The sequence below is a fragment of the Pleurodeles waltl genome, chromosome 6 (assembly GCF_031143425.1).
Source record: "Pleurodeles waltl isolate 20211129_DDA chromosome 6, aPleWal1.hap1.20221129, whole genome shotgun sequence".
Classification (NCBI taxonomy): Eukaryota; Metazoa; Chordata; class Amphibia; order Caudata; family Salamandridae; genus Pleurodeles; species Pleurodeles waltl.
In genome coordinates, this window is record NC_090445.1 from 571,815,866 (window position 1) to 571,840,929 (window position 25,064).

The 25,064-nt window shown below is 47.8% G+C and overlaps 1 protein-coding gene across 4 annotated transcripts in view; it reads right to left on the bottom strand.

Annotated features, from left to right (window-relative positions):
- Positions 1-25,064, bottom strand: part of BRPF3 (bromodomain and PHD finger containing 3) — a 329,828-nt gene that overhangs the window by 138,313 nt on the left and 166,451 nt on the right. For 2 of the 4 annotated variants that reach the window (XM_069238754.1, XM_069238753.1), the window contains exon 8: positions 23,836-24,342. The exons of the other annotated variants lie outside the window; for them this stretch is intronic. In XM_069238754.1, coding sequence (XP_069094855.1) covers positions 23,836-24,342 — 507 coding nt within the window. The remainder of the gene's footprint in view (positions 1-23,835; positions 24,343-25,064) is intronic. 4 annotated transcript variants of the gene reach the window in all.

Genomic DNA, 25,064 nt, shown 5'->3' on the forward strand with positions numbered 1-25,064 from the left:
TACAGAGGTCTCAACACTGTTACTAAAACAGATGCTAGTCCTATCCCTAGGGCAGATGAGCTTATAGATACACTGGCATCTGCCAAGTATCTGAGCACCTTTGAGCTGACTGCAGGCTACTGGCAGATCAAGTTATCAGAGAATGCTAAACCAAAAAGAGCATTTTCCACCCCTTCATTGGGATGCCCTTTAGGTTGAAAAATGCACCTGCCACATTCTAGAGGCTAGTGACTAAAGTTCTTCAAGGATTGGAAAGCTTCAGTGCAGCGTATCTTGATGACATAGCTGTCTTTAGGTCCACCTGGGAGGATCACCTGGTCCACCTAGGAAATGTTTTGGAGGCTCTGCAAAGGGCAGGCCTCACTATCAAGGCCACTAAGTGCCAGATAGGGTAGGGGAAGGTGGTATATCTGGGCCACCTGGTGGGTGGAGGTCAGATTCAGCCACTACAGGGGAAAATCAAGACTATTCTGGATTGGAATGCCCCTACTACACAGACCCAATTTAGAGCCTTTTTAGGCCTCACTGGGTACTACAGGAGGTTCATTAAGAATTATGGATCCAATGTAGCCCCTCTAAATGACCTCACTTCCAAAAGAATCCCTAAGAAGGTTTTATGGACAGCTAGCTGACAAAAAGCTTTTGAGGACCTTAAACAAGCCATGTGCTCTGTTTCTATTTTCAGAAGCCCTGACTACTCCAACCAATTCATAGTACAGACAGATGCTTCTGAGGTAGGGATTGGGGCAGTACTGTCACAACTGAGGGGCAGGACCAACCTGTAGCTTTTCAGGGCTCGATAAATCTACTCGACCATTTGCTATGGCAAGTTTTATTTTATGAGGTCCAGCTATTTTTATATTCCACTCAACCGTTCTGGCGAGTGGACAAAGAACAGGTGTTCTGTTCAGTCAGAAACTGAATTAGCAACTAAGATGCCTCTAAATCTTATTCTTGTCACATTTGGTCTGTGTTTAGAGACAGAGGTCAAAAGTCAGTTTGTCTTCTTACTGCAAATACTTTTCCTTGCGAATGCAGAGTTCCATGATTTTGTAAGTTAAACTGTCTGACCTATGGAAAATTAAAGGCTTTTGGTATCAAGTTTTTCCTAACACACAACATTTATATAACTAAGTCAACTTTACAAACATTTCAAAATATATTTTAGTAGCTGTGAAAAATCATTTTTTCTACTTCTGTATGATGAGAAAAATATTTTAATAGAATGAAAACACCCAATTTTCACATATTATTGTTAATACACTATATAGTTTTATCAGTGAAGCTGCAATTTAGTGGGAAGGTCTTTGGACATTTCTTGGAAATTTACTGTCTGTAAATGACAGTGCGCTACCACATCATGCTTTAGTAATATATTTAGTAATATATTTATTAAAAGTGAGTGTTTAAACAAACTCAGAAACACTCCTGCTCTGATGGCAAAGCTATTCGTAAACTAAGAGGCAAGTCATGCATGGGTCATGTGTACTCTATATGCGGGCTAGATGTGTTATACATGGAGCAAATGTTTAGTGTATTTAAACAAACAAAAGAGGATTTCTTTTTTTTACAGCAGAAATGCTGAACTCACATATTTGAAGGTGCATTCTTATGTGAGAATGAAGAAAAAGGCGACTGTAAAATACAATATTTGCCTAGGATGACACAATTTGAGACCTGTCTCCGGGTCAAGTACATTACAGTTAGGTCAAGTAGATTATTTAAGCTACTCGATCTGCAGGTCATGTAAAAATTTTATGATTTTCAAGGCCTGCTTTTATAAGGAGAAGGTTGACCTCCAGGGAAGAGCATTGGTCAGTCATAGAAAAGGAGGCCTTTGCTGTGGTTTGGGCTTTGAAGAAGCTGAGGCCATACTTGTTTGGCATTCACTTCCTTGTTCAAACAGACCACAAGCCCCTTCTATGGTTAAAACAAATGAAAGGAGAAAATCCCAAACTTTTGAGGTGGTCCATATCTCTAAAGGGAAAGGACTACACAGTGGAACATAGACCTGGGAGTAACCACTCCAATACAGATGGACTCTCCAGATATTTCCACTTAGACAATGAAGACTCATCTGGACAAGGTTAGCCTTATTGCCCTTTGTTTGGGGGCAGATGGGGTTTAGGAGCATACCCTCTTTTTGGCATGGTTACCCCCACTTTTTGCCTGCTGTCAATGTGTTTTGACTGTGTTCACTGGGGTCCTGCTAACCAGGAACATAGTGACTGTGCTCTCTTCCTCTAAATTCGGTTGTCCCTGACTTAGTACACCCCACTATTGCCATACTGGTACTCCCATGTAAGTTCCTAGTATATGGTACCTAGGTTCCCACGGTTTTGGGTTGCAGCATGTATGTGCCACCCATGAAAACCCATGCAAAATGTGTCTGCAGTCCTGTAATTGCAGTACCACTATGCACAGCAACTCTTGCAACTACTAGGGTTTGTTGGCTCTTCTTCCTGGGATCTTCAGGCTCCATGTAGCCCAATCCTCCAGCACTCTTCCCTGCAAAGCACAGTCTCCTGCCTGCTGCTCCGGCAACGTGGGACTCCTCTCCAGGTGTGCTGAGTGGGCCTCACTGCAACTCCTGTGCCTGCTGCCTGCAAGTTGCCTGTGAGGGCTGCATCCTCGACTCCTGAGTCTCCTCACTGTTGAGGGTCACCTGGGACAACCCTCCATGGATTGAGTCCCTCTGGGCCTTCCTGGTCCCCAGCACCTCTACAGATTTCACTTCCTTGGGTGGGGGACTGACCTTCGCATTCCACTTACTTAGTATATGGTTTGGTCTCCCCCCAGAGTCTCCATTATTCTTTGTTATTTCACTGTTTTCTATTGCTTTCTATACCAATTCTTGACTTCTAATGTGTATATAATGGTGTTGTTACTCACCTGCTAGTGGAGTATTGCCTTTACAGTATTTAATATTTGTGTTACCATAATAAAGTATCTTTACTGTGTGATTCTTTCATATGTGTAAGTGCTGTGTGACTACAGTGGTATTGCATAATCTTTGCATGTCTCCTACGTACATCTTGGCTAATCATCCACAGATACCTCTAGAGAGTCCTGGCTTCCTAGACACTGCCTCCACCTCACTAATAGGGGATACCTGGACCTGGTATAAGGTGATAACACCATACATGCTCATTACACACCAGGCCAGCTTCCTACAAGTACCACACGGTGGTGGTGTTGTCCACCCCAACTTCCCTTGATCGAAGGAAGAAAGGCTTTCAATGCCAAGCGAATAGCCCAAAGCTTCAGAATGTTGATGTGGAGCTCGCACTCTGCCGGAGATCAGAGTCCTCTGATCTCCACCTGTCCAAAATGGCCACAGCATCCCAAAAGTGACACATCTGTCACCACAGTCAGCCCTGGTTGGGGAAGGGATTGGGGTCTGCAGTGACCAAAATGAAGTTCATCACCCACCACTGTACATCGTCTGCAGCCTCCAAGATCAGGACTATGTCGGAGAGATTTGCCTGATGCTGCACCCACTTTGACTTCAGGTCCTAGTGCAGGGCCCTATATGCCAACAGGCATGAATTACAAGCAGGATGCAGGAGGCCATGAAGCCCAACAACGTCAGGGTAATTTACAACAGAATCTCAGGATAAAGGCCGAAACATCGGTATCATAGCCTGAATATCTTGGACCTGTCATTTGGGAGGATAGGGCCAAGACTGCACTGTGTCCAGAATGGCTCACATGAAAGGTAGCATTTGAGTGGAATCAGGTGTAACATTGGCACATTGATAGTGAACACCAGCAATTACAGAAGGTTCGCCGTAGTCTGGAGGTGGAGAAAGAATGCCTAGGGTGAGCCCGCCTTCAACAGTCAATTGTCGAGGCTCCGACACAGACTCCTGCCCTCTGCAGATGAGCTGCAACCACCGCCATCATTTTTGTAAACACCCAAGTGGCACTAGTAAGGCCAAAGGGGAGTACGGCAAACTGAAAGTGCTTTTGGCCATGATGAACCGGAAGGAACGTCTGTGGACAGGCAGGACAGGAATGCTGTCTGTATGCATTCTGCAAGCCAATCACTAAGATCCAGTCTTCCTGGCCAGGGCAGACAGAATCTGCGCTAATGTGAGCATCTTGAACTTCTCCTTTTTCAGGAAGAGATTGGAAAGGGCAGGTCTAGGATAGGACGGAGGCCTCCATCCTTCTTGAGCACCAGAAAGTAGTGTGAATAGCGATCACAGTCTACTTAGGATGCTGGGACCCTCTCTATAGCCCCTTAGGCCAAGAGAGCCAGCAATTTCTGAAGGAAAAAGGAGAAGTGGGCCTTTGTCAGTCCACTTTAAGTAGGTGGCACTGGTATGAGAGTAGTCACAAAGGGGAAGGAGTAGACACTTTGGATGATTTGCGAAACCCAACAGCCCGATGTTACTGACCGTCAGTGGTGCAGATGATGGTGTATCCTACCACCCACTGGATGCACATGATGGTCAGAGGGCAAAATAAAGGGGTCTGGAGGCTGCAGCTGGGGGGTAGTCGACTTGCCTGTCCTCTGGCTACCTGTCCCACCTGGTCTATGGGACCTGTGTCCTCAGCCACAAAAAGGCTAGGAAGCCTGTTGGCTGTGGTGGCTGGGAGGGTATGAATGTGATTGGGAACCCCTTTAGCGACCACCAAAGGGGCATAAGGCAAACCAGGGATGACAAGGGCCCGCAAACAAGCCCAAAGACCTGGTCGTAGCTCTGCTATCCTTAAATCGCCCCAGGGCTAAGTCGGCCTTCTCTCCAGAAAGATGAGAGCCATCAAGGGGCATGTTCATAAGCGATGCTTGGACATCCCCTGAAAAGCCAGTGGTTTTCAGGCAGGCATCACGCTGCAAGGCTACTGACAATGAAATCACTCTACCCAGCGAGTCAGTTCTGTCCACTCCACATCATCTGATGAACTCCGCTCCATCTCTCCTGTCAGCAATAGCCTGGGAGAGTATGGCTCGGGCCTCCTCTGAGACCAAAGGCAGCACTTGCACAACCGAATCCCAGATCATATGGTAATAAAGGCCAAAAAGGCATGCAGTGTTCACCAGCTGAGTGCAAGGCTGACTAAAGAGAACGTTCTCTTGCCAAAGGTATCTAGCATCTTGACTTTCCTATCCGATGGAATGGTGGAGAGCGCGCCTGGGTTGATCCTAGAGGTAAAGGCTTGGACCACAAAGCCCTCTATGGTGGGGTGCTGGGTAAGGAAACTGCAGTACCCAGGAGCTGACCGTTGGCAGCAGGCATTTGTCCTATGCACAGGAGCCCCAGTGTAGGGCTTGGACTAGGCGCCAAGTAGGATGTCAGTAAGGCTTTCATTAAAGGGGAGTAAAGGTTCAGAAGGGGCAGATCCCGGCTGCGCACCTCTGTCAAGATGTTCATCTTGACTGCCATTGTGGATAGCTGAAGGTCAAAGTCCTCAGCCGCTCTCAGTACTACCATAAAGAAAGATGCATTCTCCACTGTAACAACAGTAGGAGGAGCGATCAGCCAAGTATCAGGTGAGGATGTCTAACCCACTGGTCTCTGCCCGTTCCTCATACCAGTTGTCTTTGTTCTCATCTAGGGCATGCTGGTATCCATAATGTCCTCAGACCCCCTCCAATTTGACTCCCTCTCCAGGCCTGTGAATGTAAAAGGCAATTGCTACAATCCAGAGAGCCTGATCCCAGATAGCGCCAGAACCGGTGTCGGGAGATGCCCATCCAGCTCTGTGTTGGAGTCGAGAATGGCAATGGCGATGGGGCTCCCATGGAGCGTTGTCAATGGAGTGGGTGGCAAGAAAGGTCTTGATTTTCGGCGGCTCCATACTGGATCCAACATGGGCTGCATAGGGCCCGAATGGCACAGAAGACAATCCAGATGGGCCGGCCCACCCAAATATGAGGTGCATGGCCTTATGATATTCTTTAAGCTGGACAGGGTCATTCTGTCCCCAGGGAAGTGCCAAAGCACGAAGCCAGAAGTGGCAGTGCTCCCATGCCTCATTAGAAGACTTCAATGGGGCCAGCGAACTCAAAATCCTCTTCGACTTCTTTGATTTTGTGTGCTTCTGGGACTTATCCATTGTCCCTGACGACTCAGAGTGTGACAATAATTGCCTGGTGCAGCTCAGCAAACTCTGGACCTTTCGTGCAACCAGCATCTTCAGCGTTGCGGGATTGTCCATCTTTGGGCGAGGAGGAGCTTGAAGGATCACTCTCTCAGTACCTCAAATGCATGGCATGGCAGTCCTCACAGGTCTTGGAGTCGTGGTCCTTCTCCAAGCACCATAAACACATCAGCTGTGGGTCTGCCACAGACATCTGACAGACACCACATTTTTCGAAACTAGACATTTTCTTAGGGGACATCCTTTCACACCAGGAGAGAAAATCTCTCAAAAACATGTTGAAAAAACAAGAAAAAAGCCAGCCAAAAAAAAGACTGAGGTAAGCTCTGACTGGATCAGCGCTATATGTTGCAGAAAGGAAAGAACTGATGTCAGCGCACCTGAGCGGGGCCTATATAGGTACTGCGCATGTCACTGCTGGCCCAGATGGTGCCGAGCTGAAGGAAACCACCTATTGGCATGCAGGGGTACTGTTAAAAAACATGCAGATTCAGTCTGGCGCTTGGGGAGTATTCTACAATATCTGTGGCTAGAAGTCTCTCTCAGATTTTGGCTGCATCACAGTCATGTTGAATGGCCTGAGAAAGAATGATGCAAAGATCCTCAGGAAGACTTACACCACTGAGCCCCAGATGGAATGAGTGCAGCAGCCTCGCAAGCAAGCGTAAATGGACCATAGGGCAAAACTGGCAGATGAGAAGAGGTGTTTACCAAATGTCTCCACTCTCTTCAATTCCCTGTCAGAGGGAGTAGTAGGAAAATCGTTAGGGTTTGTCCGGGTGGTGGAAGCCTGAACCAGGAGACTCTACAGACAAGCATGCTGACACAAAAAGGCTGAGTCGCCCGAACAGGGCAATGGCATCTGGCAATTTTACAGTTAACAAGCGCCAGATGGAGTAGCCAGGGAACTGAAGAGCCACAGCATAGCCAAGTGAAACTCTTTGATTTGGCAAGCCCTGAATGAAGGCTCCAAAAACTAGGGTTGTGCCGGAACCAGCTGCAGAATTGGCTCCAAAGTCAGCTGACTTCAGGAGCAGGAGGTAGACCAATGGCGCAGCCCACAAGCTTTGTGAAGGAAGTGGGAAGGAGCACAACTTCGTATGCTTTTTATGCTTACCTGAGGAATCTGACTACAAAAAACAACAGCTTTGAGAGTGGCTCTGTTGGCTGTGATCAGAAACAAGCATTCGGCTTGGAAGAGAACTCGGAGCACTCCCAGTGATGTGTCTTTCTCTGCTTGGTGACGTAAAGTTTCACCTCGCATTCCATGATGGTCTTAGGTTAATTGACACACAGTACTCACAGGTCTTGGTGTCATGGCTTGAGCCCAGAAACCACAGTCAAACCTGGTGAGGATCGGTCACAGACATCGTTTTGCGACAGTACTTACAGGGCTTAAAACCTGTTGTTTTAGGGGGTGAAATCCCTTGCACACGACACTGTGAAAATTTAGTGGAATAAAATCACTACAAAAGAGTCTCTCACACTCTGGAACGACATAGTGAGGCACAGGAAGAAAGGAACTGATACACAGGCCCCACACCCTCACTTCTGGAGCGGAATTACATCATCGTGGATGGCAACACCTTTCTGCATGCGGACGTACTACTAAAAAGCTTCCAGATCAAGTTTAATGCCTGGTGGGATGGTCAAAAGGTGAGGGATCTATAGCTACAGGCTAGACATATCTATCAGGAAGTTGTTGCAGGAGATAAGGGAATATGCAGTTATGGAAAACACCATCATGGCATCTGCACAGGGGAAGGTGGTATGCAGCACAATACATGGAAGGAATATGTTGAATATGTTTTTTAGGAATAGATGAGCTGGATTAAAATGGAGAGGGAGATGGATATGAAAATAATGTTGCTTGAGGCACAGTACAGATGCACAATGTTGGGCAATGTGCAGATAATCATACAGTCATCACTCTCTATAGGAACACAGTAAATAAATGGTACACTCCATAATGCAGATTGTCATTCTGTAATGTATGTAACAATGTAACAGTCAGGTTATGGACTCGGGGGATAAAAGTACCTTTTTTGTTATGATCCCGGGAGTGCCAATAATTACGTTGAAACAATGAAGATAGGGTATAAGTGTACCTATATGTTCACGTTTGTGATCTTAAACATCTGAAATTATAGGAATATCAGTTAAAATAATATTAGTATTATTGAATGGTGACTGCGAGATCCAATAGGGTTGACAGACTGTGGGGGACATTTTGAGTTTGGCGGGCGGCGGTCGCCGCCCGCCAAACTTACGCGGGGGCCATTCAGACTTTCCCGCTGGGCCGGCGGGCGCCCGCCAAGGGAGCGCCCGCCAGCCCAGCGGGAAAGGCCCTGCAACACAGAAGCCGGCTCCGAATGGAGCCGGCGGTGTAGCAGGGGTGCGACGGGTGCAGTTGCACCCGTCGCGATTTTCACTGTCTGCATAGCAGACAGTGAAAATCATGCTGGGGCCCTGTGAGGCGGCCCCTGCACTGCCCATGCCAGTGGCATGGGCAGTGCAGGGGCTCCACGACACCCGTTCCCGCCATCCTGTTCCTGGCGGTAAAAACCACCAGCGCCGCCATGGAGATTCAGCCCAGCCAGGGGAAATCCGGCGGGAAACCGCCGGATCCCCTTTTCTGACCGCGGCTTTACCGCCGTGGTCAGAATGGGCACTGAAGCACCGCCAGCCTGTTGGCGGTGCTTCCGTTGCCCGTGGCCCTGGCGGTTTAGGACCGCCAGGGTCAGAATGAGGCCCTGTGTCTTTTGGACAAGAGCAAGAGTGCATCCTAGTGCTTTGCTAGTGCCTCATTCAATGTGTGAGCTGGTTGATAGTCAAGCCCTACTTAAAGTTTGCTTTCTACTAAGTTAATTGGTTTAGGGGAGGATGGGTAAGTGGACGTAGCAAGTTCACTCACGTGGGACCAAAAGATCACTCTAGTGCATTGTGTCGCCGCCGCCCGCCAATTTTGTACCGCTGAGTGGCCGCCAATGCGGCCGTACTCCCGCCAGCCCCATTTTGAGATCCCCGCTGGGCCGACGGGCGAAAACAGAGTTTCCACCCGTCGGCCCAGCGGGGATGTCGGCCGCAACATGGGAGCCGGCTCCTAATGGAGCCGGCGGTGTTGCAGCCGTGCGACGGGTGCAGCTGCAGACAGTGAAAAGCAGGGTGGGGCTGTACCTGGGGGCCCCTGCACTGGCCATGCCAAGTGCATGGGCAGTGCAGGGGCCCCCAGGGGCCCGCGACTCCCCTTCCCGCCCGCCAGCCTTTCCATGGCGGTCTCTACCACCATGGACAGGCTGGCGGAAGGGGACTCGTAATCCCCTGGGCAGCGCTGCAAGCAGTGCTGCCCTGGAGGATTAAAACCGCTGGGACAACCATGGCGGTAAACCACCGGTCCCGGCGGTGCGACCGCGGCGCTTCCTCCACGGTCGTAATTAGCAAGATTGTACCACCAGCGTGTTGGCGGTAAAATCGCCCAAACAGCCCTGGCGGTCATTGACCACCAGGGTTGTAATGAGGCCCTATGTCTTATGAAAAATTGCTGCATTTTTTATTTTGGGATTGGTGTTTACGAATTCCTCTCACTTTGCAGTCAGAGAAAAAAGTCAATTATGTGATAATTTTGCTTGGTTACGGGGAGCGTGGAAGGAAAGGTTGTAGGCTGTCATTTTTTTTTAACACACAACAAAATGGAAATACTTGTAAATTAACTGTACACATTGAGCAGTTAGGAAAGCAAAAATGCTGCACTTTTTTGGTAATTATGATGTGTGATGGAAACAAAGGTTTTAATGGGATTAAAACAAATCAAGATGCGTGGTGATACACAAATGATAAATATTCATTGCAGCCCCATTTCCACACATAATTTGTGTGCAATTTTGCTTTGTTAGTAAAACAGTATGTCAGTGCAAATTTAGTGGCCCTTTCAATTGAATATGTGCTGTTTGCAAATGACAGAGTGCTAGTACACAATGCTTTAGTTACGTTAAAAAATTGTTCTCCTCATGTTCATTAAAGTTAGGTGGATCGTAAAAGTTTGCTCAGGAAGCTGTTGAGGGTCCATAGTAGGAATGCATTTGTAGAGACAGACCACATGTGTATATATGAAATGTTAAAGGTCACTCTGAGAGGAGGCAAATATGGTCTATGAACTACACCGGGACTTGAGTGTAATGCCTAGCATTTGATCAGTGTTATAGAATGTCAGGCTTATTAAGAGGAACGTAAGGAGGCATAGAATTTCGTTTTATATAGAGAAGCTTGAGATTTTATTAGCGCAGGAAAAAATCCCTGCCATAGGAGGAAAATATTATGCTCCTAAAGTATAGGTAAAGTTTTGTCAACCATGGACTGTATATTTTCCCCAGTTTAAACTGAAATAGTTTACAAAATAGATGCAACAGTTTTAAAAAGGAACACAAAATTCAGAAAAAATGTAGATAAGAATGACAAAGAAAAATGTATTAAGTTAAGTATCAAACATAACATTCTAAGAAAGTGCACTGGCTTAAAACCAGAATTGTATGAAACTAAATGTATTTGCACTCTAAAATAAATGTAAGCTACCTACATAGACTGAACATAGTTATAGCAAACCTTCACACTGGAGAAAAAAGTGTAAACATGGCTGCTAGAGACAGACTAAATAGGTTACTATCAACACAAATAGACAGAACTTTATATAACGTAGCTACACTATCTAAATGATTTGAGCCATTTTAGACATCTCGATGGCAGGTACATTCTGGATCAAGAAAATCCAACGCTAAAGATTCAATTTCTAGCAATTAAAATACCCACATTTTTTTAACAGCAATACATGAGGTATGTGCTGAATAGTGTCTAATTGACAATTAGGTGAAGATGCAAAATGTAAGGATATGTAAGGTATAGAAAGTGCCCACTATGAGAAAATGTTACTTACTAGTAATCATAGCTCTGCATCATAGGAATCTGCACTGAAGTCAACCACTTGAATAATTCCCCGCTGCATGCATTGAGCCCCAGTACACTTTTCCACAAGTATATTGTCCACTTACTATAAATAAAGAGGCAATAATGTCCATATGATAAACAGCACCCGTTTGGAGCCTCTAAAAGGTTAAACTGATGCCTACTGCAGCATTTTGGGAAACAAAAAATGAAGCCTGACAGGCTTACATAGAAAATCCTGCCCTTTTAGGATTCCAGAAGCTTCCCCTACCTATGATGTACTGCATGGCAAATGCCTCACAGAACCATTTGTTGTAACAGGAAATGTGCCTCAATCTCATAAGTAGTTTCCATATCCCACCTATACAGGGAATTGGGGTGGTGTATGACTTCATTGAAGAGTCCTACAATGCAGAACTATGACTACAAGTAAGTAACCTTTTCTTCTGGAACACAGGATCTTTGATAATCATAAATGCTTGAAGAGACAGCAAAATCAGAACAGACAGCAAGTTATAAAGAGCTGCTGTTGGACAGCAGGAAAGGACCCTGAATATGTGTAATCAGAGGCCACCCTGTAAAGGGATATATATTTTGAATGGGGTTCAAAGAATTGCCTTAGTGTCTCAGTTTATGCAATAAAGTCTAGCAAATGTATGTACTGATTTTCAAATTGCTGATAAAATTCCTGAACAATTCTGTTGTGACTTCTTTACCCCTAATTGAGTGTGCTTTAGGATTGAGTGGAAAGGGTCTAACTGTCTATTGACAGCATGGGTAATGCACGCCACTGTCCATCTAGCATTACACTGCTTCTACGTGGGTAAAACTGGTCTAAAATGGCCATGATTCACAAAAAACTGATTGGATTTTCTCCGGTCTTTAGTCTGGTCAAGGCAGAATCAAAGTACTCTTCTTACGTCTGATGAGAGAATGGGCTGCTCTGCTGGTTTAAAAGGATTAGGGAAGAAGTTAAAGTGTAAAGGTTTGATTTACATGAAAGTAACAACCTCTGAAAGGAAAAATGTGCCCTCATCACTCCGCTGTTGGCCTTGAAGACCATGTAGGGCTCTATGGATGATAAAGCATGTATCTCACTCACTCTACAAGCAAATGTGATGGCTACTAAAAAGACTGCTTTCCAAGAAAGAGGCAGCAATATATACTTGTAAATCAGCTCAAAAAGGTATTTTTAATAGAAGAAGGTGCAGTGTCCACAAAAATTATGGTCTTCTGTTTGATGGCAATTCTTTTTAGAGTCCTTCTAAGAATTCTTTCTTTACAGAATCTTTGAAAAAGAAAATCTGATTTGGTGCTTTCCCGTAGGCATTGACAGCTGCCAAGTGCACTTTTTTAAAGGAGAATTGTAGTTTGAGTTGTGCTAAATATAATGGGGTAAATGTTATAACATCCTCATGATAAGCAGTAGTGTTCAGCCCATTATTCTGTCACTCATTTTGTCTGATTTCAGAAGGCATGCAGGCAAACTCAAGGAATCTAAGACCAGCTTTTGAACTTACCCCGTACATCCCTTCAACAGATTGGGCTTGAATGGTAGTGTCCTGTATGGTTTGAAGGAGCTATGGGTATAAGGTCTGGGTTCCATCATTGTCTTGCCCAGTCTGGCTCTATTAAAATCACCTTTCCTGGAGACGTTTTTCAGTCTCACGACTACCAACTGAATCAAGCTATCAAGAGCAATCAATATGAGGAAGCAGAGCAGTTATATACTAGGGTTTATTCACATTTCCAGAGTCAATGAGAAATTAAGGGAGAATCAACCCATTAGTTTAGGCAATGAGAACTCTCTAAATCCACCCAGGAAAAGATCTTACTTTATGTAAATGAACTCACACCCACTGTTAATTACAGCGGCATGCTTCATCATAGTGTGCTCCCCGATACAGACGGCATTGGAGCGTGTTTCTAGCTTTGACCCGTGAGGGAGTACTGGTGTAATGGATAGGGATCTAAAATATTTTTTTTAAACTTCCTAAGCGGTACCATGTTGTTTATCTTTAATATGGGTCTGTATGGCAAGATTAAAAACAAGAGGCAATGTTTTTTTGTTACAATCACTTGAGCATCACTGGTCTGGTCTGGTCCACCTGTTTCAGCCACCTTTGAAGCCAGAAAAATGGTCTTGTGGCTTTCCTCAGGAATTACTCAGGTTCCTAATCTGCCCAAAATCTCACTGAACCTCTCTTAAACATTTTTTGGGTGATGCTTTGGCTAATCATCCATGAAAGAGCTCAGGCTGTCCATTATTTCTCACTGTTAATCTATCCAAAAGAACCACTGCACTGACGTTTTTTTTATTTTTTTTTTTAATAAAGAATTTTTATTGGTTTTGCAATAAAATAAGGTAAAACAAAACAGGTAAAACAGTTACATACAGAGGTAACAAGGCGCCAATGGGCACCAAACAGTGGTCAATTCCAGTGCCCCAGACAACACCCTGAATGAGTAGATTGTACATGTCTATGTTGGTGTGTCTCGTAAGTGCCTCATCCCACTCAAGAGGGGGTTGGAGGAATATGTTTGGACTCTCCCTATCATTGTGTCAGTCTGCATTATAGGGGGTTAAGTTGTCATGTCCTCCCACTTCCCCCAGATCTTGTTATATTTATTCGGGCACCCTCTAGCCTCATATACGAGTTTTTCACATTGAGCACACCAGTCCATCCCCCTTCTCCATTTGGTCAGGGCCGGTACCTTATTGGCTTTCCAGTCCATCATAATGTCTCTTTTGGCCACTAGGCACGCCACCCCTAGTAAGGTTCGCTCTGCTCTGCGTAGTCCCGATTCTCCCATGACCCCTAGTAGGGATGTCAATGGTGTCAGCTCCATGTCCACTTGCAGGGTCATCGAGATCTCCCGTGAGATCATCTTCCAATAGGTTTTAATAATCAAACATGTCCACACCATGTGGAAGAAATCAGCGTCTAGTCTCATACACCAGGGACAGTCAGCTGTGGATCGGAGCCCCGCCTTGTGCATTTTGGAGGGTGTAAGGTAGGCCATGTGGAGATAATAAGTCTGTATTAGTCGGAGACGAGACGTCATGGTCAGGGTGTGGGGAGCTGCCAATGCCTCAGTCCAGTCCTCCTCTTCCATAAGGCCCACCCACCCCTCCCATTTCCGACGAAGCTCCTCCAGGGAACAGGCGGCGGTGGTGATTAGTGTGCGGTATACCTGGGAAATGCCTCCCCTACCCAGATTCCCCATCAGAGCCCTCTTCTCCATAGGGCTGCTTTCGGGTATGTTGTCCCCTGTCTGGACCTGCGTCAGTAGGGCGTGTCGTACTTGGAGATATCTGTGGAATTGTGTCTTATTTAGTGAAAAGGTTTCCTGGAGGTCCTCGAAGGAACGCATGTGCGCATCCTCCCATACATCACCCAGTGTAGAGATACCTATGTTATCCCATTTCTGGAATCCCTCAAGACCCGCCACCTCTCCTAAGCACGTCCCATGCCACAGCGGGGTCTGCTGGGTAAGGCGCTCCCACCATCCAGATATCTTTTGGGCCGTCCGCCATCCCTGCAGCACCACCCTTGTCACCCCGGGGGTCCCACGTGTGATCGGGCCGCCATACAGGGCGTCAAAGATCTTAGGGTAACTCAGTGTCTGGAGTTCCAGCCGGTACGCCGGGTCTGTCCATCCCCCCCCCCAACCAGTCTGCACTGACGTTTTTAAGATACGTTGCAACCATCCATCAACTTTTCCTGCCTGTAGCATCCAATCTTTTACTCCCTCTCTCTCCGGGGTGCAAATGTCTCTGGCAGTGAGATGTGTTTAGCCTAAATGGCATAGGTATTGTAGAGCCTGGATTTGTATGATACTTCAGAAAATCTGAATCTTTAACAGAGTAGGAGTTGCAGACTTAACTGTACTAGGTGTTAGGAATTTTCTGATATATCCAATAAAAAAGGTACCAATAGAAATAGACCCTATGGAGCTGCTCTCGGTTGCAACGTCTCTTAAGATAATTGACACAGTAGGCTGAGAAACCTCTAGAGGGATATTAAGGTTCAATGTTACTCTTGCCAAGACCCAATAGAAGGTAGTTTTATCATCTATGGGTGAGCCACAAGAGAGAGAAGCCAATGCGATAATGGGTCCCTCACCAGAGGATATGGAGTCGTTAGCAAAGGGTTGGGAGAGTGGAACCTGAAGCGGTGAGTATCTAGAAGACCCCCAGCAACCAGGAAAGCAAAGGTAAGTTACTTGATCGTCCCATAGGCTAACATGGGGGCCTAGAATTGGAACAATGCTAGACCAAGACCAGGCTGGTGGATTACGGATGAAGAGGACCTGTAAAAGAAGGGGGACAGAGTCTAGTCCACGTATGAGTATCCGGGCAGGAGGCAATCCCACCCTTATTTGGGTGAAAATCCAGGATGATGGTGATGGATGAAGACCAGCTGCTAAGTCCAGGAGCTGCAGAGAAGTGCCTGAAGTTGTCTAGGAGCTATCCCTCGACAGTCACCAGATTGCAGATGGGTCAGTGGTCAAGAGGACCACCAACAAGCACAAGCAAATGCAAGTCAGAGCTGAAGAAGATTTGCTGGGCTGGAGAGGACCAGCAAGGTCCTGGGGACTCAACATGTGGAGAGGAGTCCGGGCTGACCCTCAGAAGACAGGAAAGCCAGCAGAAGCAGTCTGAGCCCCCACGAGCAACCCACTGGCAGCAGACACAGTAAGTTGCAGTGAGGCCCAGGCAGCAGACTTGAAGAGGAGTCCCACGTCGCAGAAGCAGCAGAGAGGAGACTGTCCTTGCAGACGTAGAGTGCTGGGGGCCGGGCTACTTGGAGCCTGAAGATCCCTCAGAGCAGGAGTCAACAAGCCTTGGTGCTGCAACAGTCCCGGTGCACAGGGATTCTGTCCTGAGGAAGAGGCAAGGGGTCACAGTCTCTCAAGCTGGACAGAAAGCAAAGAGGACCCCGAGGCCCCCTCAGAACCACCAACTGTGTTGAAGAATCTTTGCACATCGAGAGGACGGATGATCTCAGCAGCAGGACGTTGGTGCCGGAAACAGGGAAGATTCCTTCTTGCTTCTTTGGTGCTGCTGAAGTCTTGCCGACGCCAGAGGACGCACAGCCGGGGAAATGTTGCAAAGAGCTGACAGGAGCCGCAGAAACACTGTTACAGGGCAAGGTTGTCTCTGTGTTGCAGTCTTGTTTGGTTCCTGTGGAGTCCAGCAGCGGTTCTGGTGGCCAGGAGCAGAAGAGGTTGTTTCAGAGGAGTCCTGGTGGAATCTTGCATGCTGAATCTGCGGACCCTCCTGCAAAGGAGTCCCTAAATAGCCCAAAAAGGGGCTTGGTCCCTTTAGAAGGAGACCACCTATCAAAAGGGGTTACTGACATCATCTGACCACTCAGATGCTCCCAGGGGCCTCTACCCATCTTGGTTTCAAGACGGCAGAATCAAGTTGCCACCTGGAGGAGATCTGAGCACTACCCCTCAGGTAGTGATGGACAGGGGAGTGGTCACTCCCCTTGCCTTTGTGTAGTTTTGCGCCAGAACAAGGACTGGGAGTCCCTGGACTGGAGAAAACCGGATTATGCAAGGAGGGTACCAAATGTGCCCTTCCAAGCAAGCCGGTGACATGGGGAGGCTACCCCTCCTCATCCTTGTGACACCTATTTCGAAGGGAGAGGAGGTTGCACCCCTCTTCCACAGAATGTCCTTTGTTCTGCCCTTCCTGTGCTTGAGCTGACCAAGTAGCAGGAGGGCAGAATTATGTCTCAGGGGCTACAGCAGCGTGGGCTGCTCGCAAACCCTGGAAGACTGGTAGAAGAAATACTGGGGGTCCTCTAAGGAGCCCCCAGAGTGCACTGAATCGTGCCACCAAAACTGGCATCGGTATTGGGGTATGATTCTGAAATGTTTGATACCAAACATACCTAGTTTCGGAGTTACCGTTATGTAGCTGGACCATCGGTGTGACCTATGGCCAGTAAATAGCTAAAATGGCTTCCCCACAGTTACAAAGTCCAGTGAATTGGAACTGGAGTTCGTAGGGGCACCTCTGCTCATGCAGGGGTGTCCACACACACAGGGACCTGCACCCTGCCCTTAGGGCTGAAAGGGCCTACCATAGGGGTGACTTACAGTGACCTGGTGCAGTAACTAGCAGTGAAGGGTCCATGCACCTTTACACACAGACTGCAAATGGCAGGCCTGCAGACACAATTTGTATGGGCTCCAATGAGTGGCATAATACATGCCGCAGCCCATGGGGGACCCCTGGTGTACCAATGCCCTAGGTACCCAAGTACCATAAACTAGGGACTTAAAGGGGTACATCAATATGTCAATTGTGGGGTGTAAAGGAAAACAAGGCAACTACATTTAGAGGAGAGAGAACAGTCACTGGGGTCCTGGTTAGCAGGATCTCAGTGAAAACAGTCTAAGCACAGACAATAGGCAAAAAGTGGGGGTAACCATACCAAAAAGAATGACGTACCTACGTGGATTTAAAAGATGTTGTGTGAAAGTGAAAAAATGTTAGAGTTAATTGAAGATTCTGTCAAAAACAGGTGGAAATCTCACATTTCTTCTGAGATCCTATTTACAGGAGCCAGGAAAAAGAACTGGCTATGTGAAGTAACTACCATTACAATGCATCATGGGTAGAGGAAGCTACTGGATTCTCAAAGGGACAGGATTCCCTTTTTTCTTTCTTATTATACACTTTTTTGCACTTAAGATGCTGCAAAACAGATTTGGAATGGGATATTTGATAGGCTCCTCAAGTGGGCTGCTCATCATATGGACACTAGTATCATGTGTCAATTTATCTATCGAAAATCGCTTTAGGGTCCAGGCATGCACCGCACAATTATTCAACCATTTATGACTGAATGTGATGCAGAAACTGAAGACGCTAACAAAATCTTACATAAATGTTGCATCTTATTGACTGTATATCTACAGTTTTAAAGTGCAAGTTACTTACCTTCGGTAACTAAATATCTGGTAGAGACATATTTTAGTTGCAGATTCCTTACCTTAGAATTTTCCCCCAGGCGTCAGACTGGATTCGGAGATTTTTCTTCGAGCAATACCCTTGCGCATCGGAAAGTGGCATCGTAGGCGTAGTGGTCGCCGCGATGATGTCGGAAGTAGTACATAGACGCTGCCCTCACGCAGTGACGTCAGTTTCTTTTAACGACTTTCCACGCCAGAGCATAGAGCCGCTAAGAGCACTGAGATTGGTGTGCCAGAGCTAAGGACCTGAAAAGGGGGGAATCCCTGTCCCTAGAAATCAGTTTGCAAGCGGGGAGGATGGGTGGGCGGTAAGGAATCTGCAACTTGAATATGTCTCTACCACATATTTCGTTACCGAAGGTAAGTAAATTGAACATCTGATAGAGACTTCTAGTTGCAGATTCCTTACCTTAGAATAGATACCCAAACAATGCCATCCTCGGTGGTGGGCTGCGAACCAAGATCAAACTAGAAAGTCCTATAGGACCGAACGACCAAAATAGCCGTCTCGACAGACCTGACTGTCCAGGCAGTAGTGCTTAGCAAACATGTGCAGGGATGCCCACGTACCTACCTGGCAGATATCCAGGACAGGAACTCAGCGTGCTAACGCAGTGGAAGCAGCAGTTGCTCTGGTGGAATAAGCACGCAAGCCTTCAGGAGGTTGCTTTTTGGCCAAAGCGTAGCACATTTTGATGCAAAGAAGCACCCATCGAGAGATGGTACGCTTTCACACCTCCTTCCCTTTTTTCGCACCCACATACCCAACGAAGAGTTGATTGTCCACCCGGAAACTTTAGTACGATTGATGTAGAACGCCAATGCTCTTTTTGGGTCCAGACGGTGGAGTCTCTCCTCCTCATGGGAAGGATGTGGGGGTGTGTAGAAAGTAGGCAAAGTGATGGACTGGCCTACATGAAAGGGTGTAACCACCTTAGGAAGGAAGGATGCCTTAGTGCGCAACACAACTTTGTCAGGGTGGACAGACAAGTACGAAGGTTTTGAGGAAAGGCCCTGTAGCTCACTCACCCTGCAAGCAGAGGTGATGGCAACTAGAAAGACAGTTTTGAAGGTGAGGGGCCGTAAGGGACAATTATGCATTGGCTCAAATGGAGTACACATCAGATAAGTAAGTACAAGATTAAGGTCCCACTGAGGCATGATAAATGGAGTGGGAGGAAATAAATGGGTGAGCCCTTTAGGAATCTACTCACAATGGGAGATTTAAAGAGTGAGGGCTGATCAGGCAGCCTAAGAAAGGCCAAAATGGCAGATGAATACCCTTTAAGGGTGCCCAAAGCAGAGCCCTACTGGGCTAAAGAAAGAATGAACAGAAGAACCTCGGACAGAGGGGCAGAAAGGGATTCAACAGATTTGTTGGTACACCATGCCACAAATTTATTCCAATGACAGGCGTATACAGTTTTAGTTGATGGACGCCTGGCTGCAAAGATAACTTTGCAGACTTTTGGTGGAAGGGCAAAAGCCTTCAACTGTTGCCGCTCAATCTCCACGTATGAAGGTGGAGGTTGGACAGGTTTGGGTGAAGAACTGCCCCCTGTTGCTGCGACAGAAGATCCACCCGAACAGGCAGTCTGAGTGGAGGATCGATCGACATGCTCAATAGCTCTGAATACCACACTCTCTGTGCCCAGTTGGGAGCCACCGATATGACTTGGGCCCGGTCATTCCTGATTTTCTTGAGAACTCTGGGCAGAAGAGGGATAAGTGGGAAGGCATAAAGGAGGCCGGAGTTCCACTGCAGACGAAAAGAGTCTCAGAGCGAGTGCCGCCTTGGAATCTCCAACGTGCAAAACAGATGACATTGCTCGTTCTCTGCGAAGGCGAACAGATCTAACCAAGGCTCTCCCCACTGCTGAAAGAGACCTTGCGCCACCTCCGGATGGAGACGTAATTCGTCTGTGCATCGACGCCTGAGTTTGTCCGCTCTGGCGATGGGGGAGCCTGCCAGATGTTGAACCATCAGGGTAATGCCCTGATGTTCCAGCCATGTCCAGAGGCGCAGTGCCTCCTGACAAAGGGTCCAGGACCCTACTCCGCCCTGTTTGTTGGAGTACCACATGGCGGTAGTATTGTCCGTGAACACCTGCACTACTTTCCCTTTGAGAGAGGGAAGGAATGCTTTCAACGCAAGCCTGGTCGCCCAGAGCTCCAGCAGATTTATATGGAGCCCCAACTCCGCCGGAGACCACAGGCCTCTGATCTCCACCTCTCCCATGTGGCCACCCCAACCCAGAAGTGACACATCTGTCACTATAGAGAGATGTGGTTGGGGAAGGGAGAGGGATCTGCTGTGGACCCAATTTGGATTCGAAAGCCACCACTGCAGGTCCTTCGGAGTTCCCTCCGAGATCTGGGACAGGTCGGAGAGATTCCCCTGATGCTGGGCCCACTGGAACTTCAGGTCCCACTGCAAAGCCTGCATATACCATCTGGCATGTATTAATAGCAGGATGCAGGAGGCCATGAGGCCCAGCAGCCTCAGAGTCAGTCTCACCGAAACCCAAGACAAAGGCCGAAAGATCAGAATCATAGCCTGAATGTCTTGGAAATTGTTTTTCAGGAAGATAAGCCCGAAACTGCACTGTGTCCAGAACAGCCCGGATGAAAGAGAGTGACTGAGAGGGAGTCAGGTGTGACTTCGGCACGTTGATAGTGAACTCCAGCGTGTGCAGGAGGTTCACCGTAGTCTGATGGTGGAAGACAACTTTCTGGGGCGAGTCCGCCTTCAACAGCCAGTAGTCGAGGTAGGGGAAGACTGAAACACATAACCTGCGCAGATGAGCTGCAACCACTGCCATCACTTTCGTGAACACACGAGGGGAGCACGGTAAACTGAAAGTGCTCTTGACCTACCACGAATCGTAGGTAAAGTCTGTGGGCAGGCAGGATGGGGATGTGGAAATAAGCGTCCTGCAAGGCTACCATCCAGTCTCCTGGGTCCAAGGCAGACAGAAGCTGAGCCAGGGTTGGCATTTTGAATGTCTCCTTCTTGAGGAAGTAGTTTAGGTCCTGAAGGTCTAGGATAGGACATAAGCTCTTGTCCTTCTTTGGTATCAGAAAGTAGCGGGAATAACAACCACAACCTACTTCTGGCACAGAGACCCTTTCTATAGCTCCCTTGGCCAAGAGAGCTGCGACTTCCTGGCAGAGAAGCGCCAAATGATCCTCTGGAAGGTGATTGAAGGATGGTGGCATGGGTGGTGGAGCAGATTCGAAAAGTAGGGAGTAGCCCTTTCAAACGATCTGCAAAACCCACCCGTCCGTGGTGATATGTTTGCAGTGGGGCAGGTGATTGCGAATCCTGTCACCAACTGGACAGGAGTGAGGGGACGGACTAGGAGGGTTTGGAAGCTGCAGCGGGGGCAGAGGTGGACTGGACAGACCTCTGGTTCCCTGTCCCACGGCCACGTGGGACTCCACGTCCTCGGCCACGCATAGGCTGACCAGCGTGCGGGGCACAGTGGCTGTGTGGAGGACTCGACAAGGAGCCCCTTCCGTGTCCATAAAAGGGGAGAAAAGCGGACTGTGGTGGGCGAGGGACCAAGCCGTAGCCCGGGAATCCTTGAATCTCTCCAAGGCCGAGTCCGCTTTGTCTCCGAAGAGATGGGTGCCATCAGAGGGCATGTCCATGAGTGACTGTTGGACATCCCCCGAAAAACCAGAAGTACATAACCAGACGTGGCAACGGATTGTGAACTTTGCTGCATCTCTCCCATCGTTCACAGCTTGGGAGACGATAGCACGGACCTTCTCAAGTATCTGCGGCAGGACTTGCGCAACTGTATCCCACAAAGAGTGAGTACAGCGGGCCAAAAGGCATACAGTGCTCACAGACTGCAGCGCAAGACTGGAGGAAGAAAACAACTTTTTGCCAAACTGTTCCAGCATTTTGGATTCCCTATCCGGGGGTGCAGAAGGGATCGTGCCTGAAGAAGAGGAAGCCTGGATAACAAGACTCTCAGGCGTGGGGTGTTGGGACAGGAATTTAGGGTCATTCGGAGCGGGCCGATGGCGGCGTGCGATAGTCGTATTCACAGGAGCCCCTGTGTTGGGTTTGGACCATGTACCAAAAAGGACATCGGTGAGGGCTTCATTAAATGGCAAAAGGGGTTCTGAAGTAGAAGCCCCAGGCTGAAGCACCTCCATCAGGAAATTAGACCTGACCTCTACAGTAGGAAGCTCAAGGCCAAGGACCTCAGCTGCCCTACTGACCACCATACCATAAGTTGCTCCCTCCGCCATAGCCACGGTAGGAGGAGACAGCATGCCAGCGGCAGGAGAAGTATCCAGGCCACTGGCTTCGCCCAATTCCTGTGCCCAGTCCATAGTAGGGTCATCCTAGTATTCATAAGGGTCCAGGGACCCCTCTAATTTCTCCCCATATTCGTACCCACAGGAAAAAGGGTCCGAATCCCACCTGGGGCAAATAAGCCCCATTGAAGCCGATGGCGGCGTCGACTGACGCTGCTCCGACTCCAAATCGGAGGGGATAAGAATTGGGTCGATGTCGATAGTGGGCACCATCGATGTCTGGAGCGTCGATAATCGACCCGGTGCCAGGGAAGGTCTTAAGGGTGTGACCTGCACCGGTGCAGATCCGCGCTTGAATCAGGAGGTGACCTCGGTGGCCGGGGCCGAAGCTGCCGGTGCAGAACCCGAAGGCCCCTCAGCCGAACCCCTTGGCCCCGAAGATCCCGTATTGGGGTCGGCCCGCCCAAATATGAGGCGCATGGCCTCATAAAACTCTAAGTTGGGCAGGGGTCACTGGCTCCGGGAAACTCGGGGAAGCACGGAGCCGACCCAGACGCAGGCTCCGAAGATGGAGGCCTAGTGCATGGACGCTCTTCTCGCGTTGCGTCGGCCGAGTGACAGGGCGAAGTCGGAGAGCAATAGGACTTCTTCAACTTCTTCTTCTTACCTTGACCCAGGGATTTAGAAGAAGACGGGTGGTGATGACTCCGTGATCATTCTCAAGACCTTCCTCTCGAAAGAGACCAGGACCTACGGGGAGTTGTGTGCCGGGCTGCCATTAGCTTTAGGGACTGCTCCCTCAAAGCCTTCAGGTGCATTTCCCAGCACTCGGAGCACGACTTCGGGTCGTGGTCACAGTCGAGGCACCACAGACAAACGTGATGAGGATCCGTCACTGACATTGTCCGATGGCAGTCCTCACAAGGCTTGAACCCAGTCTTCGGAGACATCCTCGACGAACCAAAGTCGCACAGGAAAAACTCAACAAAACGTTTGAATTCTGCCAAAAAATCGCCAGGGCAGCTCTTTTCCGAATCAGCGCGTGGCGCAGAAAGAAAAGAACTGGCGTCACTGCGTGAGGGTGGCATCTATGTACTACTCCCGACATCATCACGGCGACCACGACACCTGTGGAGTCGACCGACGCACAAGGGTATTGCTCGAAGAAAAATCTCCAGATCCAGCCTGACGCCTGGGGGAAAATTCTAAGGTAAGGAATCTGCAACTAGAAGTCTCTATCAGATAATATGTTTATAGATGAGTAGGATTTGATTATGCCATCACAAGCAAATAAACTGCATAAAGGGGGTAATGATGCCAAAATCAAGCATTCCCATAAGGGGCAAAAACATACAAGATTTCTGGCTAGATCTTAATGTCAGTCAGTCAGTCAGTGAACTATATACATATTTTTTTAAAGCCGTTTATAAGACGAGATGAAAATCATGTGGCTATCTCAGAAGATTGTCTGGCACCACTAAAATTGCTAATACTTTCAACAGCAATGTAAAGGAAACTCACCAGAGTCTGGGGACAACAAGGCTGAAGTCTCTTCATCGCTCTCACTACAGCTCCTGCTCTCAGGGTGTTTCTGGCAGCACCGCTCGCCTTCCTCCATACTGCTGGGGGACATTGGTCCCATTTGGCTAAGGTCTTCTCCATTCTCTAGTGCACAGTCCAAGCTTCTCTGTTGCCTGACACCATTTTTGCCTTTTTTAAAAAGAACAGACGTCCTCCGTCCGACCCCACTGAAAGGGGAGCCAGAAAATGCATCCTCTGCCTGAAGAACTAGGTCGTTTATGCCATTATCACTTAGCAGGCGCTGAAAGTTCGCACTCCCCCGCTGCACTGTTTTCTTTTTGCAAAGCTGGCTATCTGACTTAAGCCGTTTCTGCAAGCGGTTTAGTGGGCGGCTTTCACTGATTGGTTTTAATGTTGGGGGATCCTGATGAGAATCCACATCTGACAGAGTGGGAGCAGGCCCTGTTGGCTCAAGCATTGGAGGCATGGGAGGCTTGGTATCGCCAGCTAAAGTGGGGAACAGAAAGCATTTTAGAACAGATAATGCGAGGAAATAATAGGGTGTCAGCTGATGTAACGGTTTACAGGCTACAGAAAAGTTTTGATTATCTTTCGGCCCATCGCTAACCTACTATTGTTCATCAAACACTGCAAGTCTCAGTATCGCATCAGAAAGCGTCTACTTGGCTAGCAAGAACAAGCAACAGGTATGGCATAATATATTCATTTGTATGTTGATTATATATCCTGCTAAACACAAACCCTCCTTCTTTGACCTTATTATGTCAACATGACATCTTACATACCAGTATTAAAAGAACTGCAATTAATACATCAGCTCAATCTATTCTGGCTGGCCAGCGCACATTGTGCTGCTCTTCAGAAGAAATGTTATGAGTCGAGCAAAAAAACTAGTTGATTCCTGGTGTAAAGGGTGGAACCACATTGGCCCATTGATAAGATATTTAAAATGAAGGTATCAAGATCGAGGAGAGAATAAAGGCCAAGAAATGATTAGATATATATGAGTTCAATAGGAAATGTTGGTTATGAGGCTGTCCATGCAATAGAAATAAGGAAATGCCTCCTTGGCAAGGTTACCCTCTAACTTTTTGCCTTTGCTGATGCTAAGTTATGATTTGAAAGTGTGCTGGGACCATGCTAACTAGGCCCCGGAACCAGTGTTCTTTCCCTAAACTGTACCTTTGTCTCCAGAATTGGTACAACCC